This window comes from Streptopelia decaocto (assembly GCF_964273445.1).
Source record: "Streptopelia decaocto genome assembly, chromosome: Z".
In the NCBI taxonomy this organism is placed as follows: Eukaryota; Metazoa; Chordata; class Aves; order Columbiformes; family Columbidae; genus Streptopelia; species Streptopelia decaocto.
In genome coordinates, this window is record NC_138657.1 from 6192891 (window position 1) to 6202278 (window position 9388).

The window sequence follows — 9388 nt, forward strand, 5'->3', positions numbered from 1 at the left end:
CGGACGGGCAGGGCCGGCGGGCGTGCCTGTGACGCGCTCTGGCGCCTGTGACATCACAGGGGACCAGTCCTCACGGGGCGGTTATCAGGGGCGCCAGCAGCAGCGCTGCCTCAGTCCGGCTTGGTCCAGCGGTGAGTGCGCAGGCGGGGGGAGGCCGGGCTGGACGGGGCCGGGGCAGAAACGCGGCCCCCGGGGGTGGGTTCTCACCCTGCATGGAGGGCCCGGCCGCTCGCGGGAGCACCTTGGCCAGGGCACGGAGCCACCGGGCCGGGGCAGCCCTTGCTGCCTCCCAGCTGCCTCGGCCCCGTTCCTACCTGCCCCCAGCTCCTTGCGGCCCCCGGCCCCGCTCCCCCTTCACCTGCCCCCTCCCTCTCACCCAGCCCCACTGAGCCCCTTCTCTCCCTTCTCCTGCAGGACATGGCTCTCTTGGACATTTTCGTCGGGCTTTTTCAAATTCTTACCCTCAACGTGCAGTTGGTGGGCTATGACCTGGATGAAGAGACACACGAGCGCATGGAGCAGCGTGCGCAGATGCTGAAACGGGAGATGACTCGGCTGTGGCAGGAGATAGAGGAGAGGAGCCGCGAGCAGAGGATCCAGGAGCAGAGTGGCTTTGCCTGGGCACCCCTGCTCCTCTCTGCCTTGCAACACTGGCTGTGCTGGGCCCTTGCTGCACTCCTGGTCGTGCTCTTTGTGCTCTGCTGGTGTCTCAGGAAACGGAGCCGTGAGTCAGAGACAGAAGAGGAGAGCTCTGGTAAACAGGTGGAGAAGGAGAAACAGGAAGGAGAGAATGAGGACGCAAATGAAGCTGAAGAAGCAAGTGATCATGCAAATGAAGCTGAAGAGAATGGTGATGCAAATGAAGACGAAGAAGGCAATGATGATGCAAACGAAGCTCAAGAAGAGCGTGATGATGCCAATGAACCTGACGAAGACAACGATGATGCAAATGAAGATGAAGGAGAGAATGATGATGAGAATGAAGATGAAGACGACAATGATGATGAAAATGAAGATGAAGAAGAGGATAATGATGAAGACGATGATGATGAAGAGGATGATGATGAAGACGAAGATGGAGATGAAGAAGAGAATGATGATGAAGATGAAGCTGAAGAAGCGAATGATAATGCAAATGACCTGGGAAGGTTTTTTGAGGAGGACATGCCGTGGCCAGTTTGGCAGCTGCACAGAGATTGCAAGGCGGTGACGAGCTTTATGGAAATCTTCATCTATGTCTACCAGCGTATCTTCTCAAATACCTGTTTCCCAGTGCTGGAAAAAGCCATCAAGGTGGGCAGTGCCTTTGAAGGTTGGAGTCCCCGTGAGGAAGACGTCACCTACCGCCTGATTTTGCCCCTGAAGCCTCCCCGTGGACACATCTTCCACCTGGAGCCGGGCCGCGTGTGGCCAATGAGGAACTTCCGCATCCGTGTGGAGTTGGTGTGTACCTGTGAGATGGAGCAGCCGGCAGGAGAGACACGTTGCTTCCTCCACCACCCCGAGCAAGAGCACGGGAGGAATGCAGGCTTCAGCATCCTAGACGACCTCTGCACTGCCTCCTACCTGGATGTGCAGAAAACGGCGCACTATTTCCAGATGTTCGTGAGACGTTCCTGGAGGGTTATGCATTTCTCAGCCATATGCCGCCTAACAGTGCTGCCCTCTGACCGCTCCTGCAAATTCTGTGTGACAAATCGCCGGGGGAAAAGGTTTTTGATTGAGTTGATGTTTGGGGTGCAAGAAGGTAACTCAGACATCTTCGTGAGCAGCCAGTATTCAGAGGCTGCCTACACTCCAAGCACGATGTGGCCAGAGACCTATGCTGTGGCAGAGAAGAAGTTCTTCAGGTATATTGCCAGAAAGGCACATCCTGACACCTGCTACCTCAGGTGCCTGCAGCTCTGTGTCCGCTGCCTGCTGGGCAGAGACTTTTCCACCTATACGCTGAAGACAGTTATGATGCACGTGCTGACCACCATGCCGCTGTCACCCTGGCACAGGAGGTATTCCTGGGAATGGCTGAATGACATCCTGTTCTACCTGCAGAGATGTCTGCACGAGAGACGCCTGAACCACTTCTTTATTGGCAACGAGAACGTGCCTGAGGAGATCATCTTGCCCCTAGAATTGCGAACGGCTGAACCCTTCAACCTCTTCCAGCACCTGACGCAGAATCCTTACGCCTCTGAGCACGCAAAGCTTGAGTTTGAGGAGCTGCGAAGTCGGGTTCGTAGGATGCTTCTCGACGGACGTTGAAAGAGGCCATCCTGCAAAGAGCTGTGTCTGTGCAGGTCACAGCTGCTGGCAGACGACCGTGTCTTCCAGGAAGAAGAAAGAGAATGCAGGGCACGGAAAGGGAAGGAAAGGAAAGGGTGCCACACCTTTCCTGCCCAGCAAAAGCGCATCCTGGGGAGTGGGACACGATGCAGCTGAAGAGGCCATCACGAGGAGTCTTGTGACAGGGACTCCATTACCACCCGGACAGCAACTGCCCTCTCTCCCTCTTCAACAGTGTCCATTCCATGCATTCTGGGAGCTTTACCATGTGCAAAGCTGTCCATAAGTGTTGTGTTTGAATAAAGGTTGTGTTGTGAGTGATTGCATCGCTTTTGTGGGGATCGTGGGCATAAGGTGCTGACTGCTCAGCTGCCACAGAGTCAGGGAGTGTTGTGCAGAAGACCTGATGGGATGGGCTGTGGTCTCTCTGATTCTGTAAATCAGGCTCCTCCTCACGTCCACGCGTCCTCATCAGGGCAATGAGAATAACTCATCAGCCTCTGGAAGGTGGTCCATCCAGTGCAGCAGAGGGAGCAGAGGACGCAGGAGCAGAGTGGCGTGGCCTTGGGAGCACTGTGCTTTTCTGCCTTGCAGCAGTGGCAGGTCTAGTCTTTCTCCTGCTCTTTGGGCTCTGCTGGCAGCTAGGAAAAGGAGCTGTGCCTGTGTCGGTATTAATGAGGAGGAGAGATCCAGCAGCAACACAGCACAGTAGAAGGTAGAGGAGACAGGAGCAACATGAGGAAGAGGAAGGTGAAGAACACCACTCTGATGATAGTCATTTGAGCATGGTTTCTGACAAGCACATTCAGTATCCAGTGCGGAACATGGCCAGCAAGTGCCAGGTGGCAGAGGAAGTAGCGGTGACTTCCTCCATGTTTTCAGATTGCTCTTCTTCAATAGTTTCTTCCTCACACTGCAGCCCGTCATTGAGGCAGGCAGCACTTTTGAAAGCTGGAATCCTCATGGGAACCATGCTGTCTACCCCCTGCTTGTGCCCCTGCATCCTGCCCTTGGCCATGCCTTCCACCTCGATCTGAGCATCGTGGAGCAGGTGCTGGCAAGAGACCCCTGCAACCATGTGGAGCTGCAGCATGCCTGGATGAGGAAACATCTGGTGGAGAATGTGCTGAGCATGTGCATATCCCTGAGGACACTCTGAGTAAAATCACCCTGCATCACCTCTCTTCCACGTTATGGTGCTCCCCTTCTCCCGCTAATGCTGGATTGACGCCAGCTCCACATCGAGCACTCAAGATTGGTTTTGTATATTTTGTGTCTATATTCTCTTTCTAGTAGTAGTATTAGTAAAAGCCTTTAAAACCTTTCAACTTGAAGTCTAAGTCTCCCTTCCTTCCTCCTTATTTTTCCTATCATCTCGCTGATGTACAGGAAGTGGGTGGCGGGAGGTGAGGGGGTAACAGGGAGTGTCCACCACAGCTTTTTGCTGACTTGCCTTAAAGCGTGACACACTCCAGATGGGTTCACGTGTAGGAGGTAGGAACCACTCTGCTGCCAGGCAGTTGTACATATTACAGATGAAAGACCTAACTACTCTCAGTGGCAGTTCCCACCAACTTTGTTGCAAACCCTGCTCGTGATCCTGTTGCAAGAGGGACAAGCTCAGACAGGCAGCAGAGCTCCTGTGGGCTTTCTGGGTTGGTGTAGCTTTCTCTTAGCACTTGAGTAGACTTAAAGGAAGGGAGGGGGTTATTGGTGGATATAGAAGAAAACAATACACGGAATTGAAAGGGAGAAATAAACTTAACAGCTGAGTCAATTATACTGTTAAGTAGGCGTCTTTTCTTGTATCAGCACTGGGGAACACTGGGGATCATCCTCCGTAAGTGCTCCAATGACTGGACGCTCTTGCATTGCTTATATTCCTATAATTATGTATGCATTACAATTTTTGGAAATTTTGACACAGTCCCTAAGTTTCGTGTCTACACATCTTTTGAGTACCTCCAGCCACTGTGCCTCCAGCACTTCCCTGGGTATCTTCTTTGAATGCTCATTAACCCTTTCAATGTAGAACTTTTTCCTGAGAGCCCATCCAAACTTCCTCTGGAGAAACTTGAGGCCATTCCTCTCTTCCTATCACTTGTTACCTGCCAAAAGAGACCAACCCCCACCTCGCCACAACCTCCTTTCAGGCAGCTGGACACAGTGATAAGGTCTGCCCTCAGCCTCCTTTTCTCCAGGCTGAACCCCCCCCGGTCCTTCAGCTGCTCCCATCACACTTGTGCTCCAGACCCTTCGCCAGCCTCATTGCCCTTCTCTGATTTCACTCTAGCACCTCAAGGTCTTTCCTGTAGTGAGGGACCCAAAACTGGCCCCTGGGTTCAAGGTGTGACTTCAGCAGGGCCGAGTACAGGAGGATGATTACTTCCCTCATCCTGCTGGACACTGTAGTGCTGATACACGCCAGGATGCTGTTGGCCTTCTTGGCCACCTGGGCACGCTCCTGGCCCATGTTCAGCTAGCTGTCGATGTCTTTTTCTGCTGGGCAGCTTTTAGCCACTCTTTCCTGAGCCTATAGTGTTGTATGAGGTGGTTATGACTCAAGTCCAGGACCAGAACTCAGCCTTGTTGAACCTCCTACAGCTGGCCTCGGCCCATAGATCCAGCCAGTCCAGATCTCTCTCTAGAGCCTTTCTACCCTCATGCACATCAACAATCCCACCCAACGTGGTGTCATCTGCAGACATACTGACCATGCACTGGGCTGCAGCTCCCACTTTGCCCTTTGCCCTTCTCCAGTCTGGAGCACCCAGGAATTGGAATAAAGGTGGAGGAAGAGGAGGAGCAGGATTTGAGTGTGCCCCATGCAGGCTGCTAGTCAGACCATGAGGCTCTATGAACTACAAGCATCACTGCCATAAACAGGATGGGCAGTCAGCACCTTTCATTAAAAAAATTGTGCTTCAAGTCTGTGCAGCCTAGAATTATCTATTTTCCCCTCCAAGTTTATTGGGACTCAATATTCACTACAGAGAGACTGGAGGGGAAAAGGGTAGATATTGATCTGAACATGCCTCCCCAGCACATCTGCGACTCTTCAGGTCTTCTAGTCTCTAAGATATAGAATCATAGAATAGTTGGGGTTTGAAGGGAGCTTCAAAGGTCCTCTAGTTCAATGCCTACCCTGAGCAGGGACATCTTCACCCAGATCAGGTTGCTCAGAGTCCCATCCAGCCTGGCCTGGGATGTCTTCAGGGATGAGGTATCTACCACCTCTCTCAGCAATCTCTGACAGAATTTTTCCACCCGCATTGTAAAAAATTTCTTCCTCGTGTCTTCAAAGTGTAGTCTGGCTCTGAACAGTTGCATTACCCTTAAGATTAATTTTATGAGCAACCTGGTTGAAAGACTAATTCATATGACACAACTACAGCTAAAATAAGTTCCAATGCCAAAGTTGTCTTAATACACATCTTAAGTATTGCACAGGGGCTTCTTCTTCATCTGTTTTCCTCTTGAGACAATCTAATTGCATGCAGTGGAATTAGTTACTTTGAGAATGGGAAAGATCATACTCATGAATACCAATCCGCAGCCTTTATTATACTGAAGTTAAAGGATGGGGGTGGGGTGAGGAGGAAGAGAAAGCGGTGCTTGAAATGTAAGCCAGAACAAACCTGCAAGAGGAACCTTTTCTCTGTGCACTCCTCAGGTGTTATAAGAACAGTAGAGCACCGCACGTGTGTGTGTGTGTGTGTGTGTGTGTGTGTGTGTGTGTGTGTATGTGTGTGTGTGTGTGTAATTGAACTTATTTGTGGCTCGATGCACAGACCGAAATGGGAGTGCTACACTGACTGTAATATGCAAAAGCAGAAGTAGCTTCATGACTGGCATCTTTGCCTAAGTCTTCACCATAACCTTTTTCTATTCCTATTGCATTAAAGTGTCTTTAACTGGTTATGCAGGATCTCAGCCTGCTATGTGATCCTGTTACCTTCAGGCATAATTGCAAATGAGACAAGAAATCTCAGCTGCACTGCTCCTTATAATGTTATTCATTCTTTTTCCAATGTTAATTATTCCTTGCAGTTGACAATGAAGCACAAAGACCAAAGAGTTGATTTTCAGTGTAATGAAAAACCAGTACATGCTAATATGTTCCATGTTACTTTGCTTATTAACATCGAAAAGCACTATTTTGTTTTTCTCTATAAATACTTAAAAGCCAGACACTAAATAAAAGGTGAGAACAAAAGACACATAGAAAAACATCAGATTTGTGTGCAAACCAAAGAGGATGTGCCACAAGCTGTGCTCAGAGAAAGCAGTAACTGAGTAGAAACATCATAGGTTTTCTTTCGTACCTTTGATGCTGCCTTTCCCCCCGTTGCACAGGATATTGGCCACCACACCATGCAGCACAGCAGTGGAGGTGTGTGGCTCACCTGACGGATGGGAGGGAGGATGGAAATGCCCTCATGAACCCCATCCTAAGCCTCCCCAACAGCCATGGCAGAGGGAAGAAGGAGATCTTCCATGGAGACTCCTCCTTCTCACTGGAAGTTCTGCAGAGGGCCGCAAGTGGAGCACCCTCTTGACACTGGGGCTGTCTTTTACTCATCACACATCACAGGATGAGCCCAATTGAAGGTTTATATTAATCATTGAGCTTAAGTAAGTACGTTTGGAATAGAATCAATCACTTCGAATTACAAGGTTGTGGGATTTTTAATACACTGTCTGTTTCACGTTACTTAGTAAGCGAAATTTGCTGAAATCTTAAACCACATGTTGAAAATTCTGCCTCATTCTTGATCTAAACACCCCCAGAGCTGCTGTTCCTACAGGTACTTATCTATGATGTTAGATACTGGGGGGTTTCACAGAGGTGAAAGAGGGTCCAGGATGCAGAAGAGATTGTCCTGGAATAGAGAACTGAGAGCACTGCGTAACAGGCAGGATCCAGGAGAAGGAGGGCAAGCAAAGCTGAGCCACCCACTGCCCGCACTAGAACCAAGGCCACCAGGAAAGGGGCACACATGGGGCAGACCAGCATCCAGTCTGATCAGTTAGGCCATTGCATGCTATTAGCATCATGCTTCCTATTTAAGGAGAATCGGGATCTTCCGGCTAGTGTCAGAGCTGGGACGGAGACCTGTTTGGAGGAGTTCTGGTTGGGAGGTTCTTTATTTCAGTCTTTTGCCATTCTGCCATTTTGCAGAGGCCTCTGGGCCTTTCTGCCTCTTTCTCTCTTCTCTCTCTGGGATCACTTGTTCTGGACGAGGGTGCTGCTTCCTTGGATGGGCTGCTCGGTGCAGACAGAGTTCAAGAGGAATTGCACTGGTTGCCTTTTATGTTTTATTTCCATTTTATAGACATTATTTTTACTAGTGGTGTATTACTGATTCTGGCAGAATGCAAACCCTCCTCTCTCCCCCTCCCTCCTTCAGCAGGCATCAGTCAGCCGCTGGGCACCTGCGGCCAGTGTGGGGGATGTTTGGAGGCTTCAGGGGCACCCACAGCCAGTGTGGGGGTGCAGAGAAGCTTCTGGAATGCCTAAAGTCAGATCTGATCAGCCAATAGAAATGGGATTCTCATCGAGACTCCGCCCATTGTCACGGGTCTCTCGGAGCACGAGCAAGATGCTGCCGCCGAGAGCCCCCCGGGATGGAGACTGCGCTTGCCTCGCCACCACGGGTGTAAGTAAAAATAATCCTACACCGTGTTTAGGCAAGTGTGTATTTCTCTGGGACTCAGGGACGGCTCCTGCATTGTTTTGAGTGAAGCCACGTGCATGCACTCTCTGGACCGCCTGTTGTAGTAGTTGCTGCCCCTTAATAATTTTCCTGAACTGATATCCGAACCTTTATTTAAGTCACTTTGGAGTGCTAAAACGCTGTATCTTACTGGTTTAATAAAAGTTGTTTTGGACCCTGTTGTCCCTTAAACTAACCTCAGGGTGCCACCGTGACAATGATAATTTCACAGAATCACAGAATCGACTGGGTTGGAAAAGACCTCAGAGATCATCAAGTCCAACCCTTGGTCCAACTCTAGTCCGTTTATTAGATCATGGCACTAAGTGCCATGTCCAATCTCAGTTTAAAAACCTCCAGGGACGGCGAGTCCACCACCTCCCTGGGCAGCCATTCCAATGCCTGACCACTCTCTCTGTAAAGAATTTCTTTCTAATATCCAGCCTAAATTTCCCCTGGCAGAGTTGAAGCCCATGCCCCCTTGTCCTATTGCTGATGCCTGGGAGAAGAGACCAATCCCCACCTGGCTATAACTTCCCTTCAGGTAGTTATAGAGAGTGCTGAGCTCACCTCTAAGCCTCCTTTTCTCTAGACTAAACAACCCCAGCTCCCTCAGCCTCTCCCCATAGGTCTTATGCTCAAGTCCCTTCACCAGTCTTGTTGCTCTTCTCTGGACTCACTCCAGCACTTCAATGTCTTTCCTGAACTGAGGGGCCCAGAACTGAACACAATACTCCAGGTGTGGCCTCCCCAATGCAGAGTACAGGGGAAGGATCACTTCCCTTGTCCTGCTGACCACGCTATTTTTGATACAGGACAGGATACCATTGGCCTTTTTGGCCACCTGGGCACACTGATGGCTCATGTTGAGCTTCCTGTCAATTAGTACCCCCAGGTCCCTTTCTGTCCGACTGCTCTCCAGCCACTCTGTGCCCAGCCTGTAGCGCTGCAGGGGGTTGTTGTGACCAAAGTGCAGCACCCGGCACTTGGCCTTATTGAACTTCATCCCATTGGAATCAGCCCATTTTTCCAGTCTGTCCAGATCCCTCTGCAGAGCCCTCCTGCCTTCCAGCAGGTCGACACTCCCTCCCAACTTGGTGTCATCAGCAAACTTGCTGATGATGATCTCAATCCCCTCATCTAAATCATCAATAAAGATGTTAAATAGGACTGGACCCAACACCGACCCCTGGGGAACACCACTAGTGACTGGCCACCAGCGAGATGCAGCCCCATTCACCAGCACTCTCTGGGCCCGGCCCTCCAGCCAGTTCTTAACCCAGCGTAGAGTGCACTTGTCCAAGCCATGGGCTACCAGCTTTTGCAGGAGTATATTATGGGAGACAGTGTCAAAGGCCTTGCTGAAGTCCAGATAGACCACATCCATGGCT

At 50.5% G+C, this 9388-nt stretch overlaps 1 protein-coding gene across 1 annotated transcript; it reads left to right on the plus strand.

The window, feature by feature from the left end:
• Positions 1-417: 417 nt before the first annotated feature.
• LOC309451124 (inositol 1,4,5-trisphosphate receptor-interacting protein-like 1) lies at positions 418-2259 on the plus strand (the record flags this gene model as incomplete). The annotated part of the gene is made up of 2 exons (XM_082074580.1): positions 418-945; positions 1246-2259. 2 exons carry the CDS (start codon positions 418-420, stop codon positions 2257-2259), a joined length of 1542 nt encoding a protein of 513 aa, XP_081930706.1.
• Between the last annotated feature and the right edge of the window lie 7129 nt (positions 2260-9388).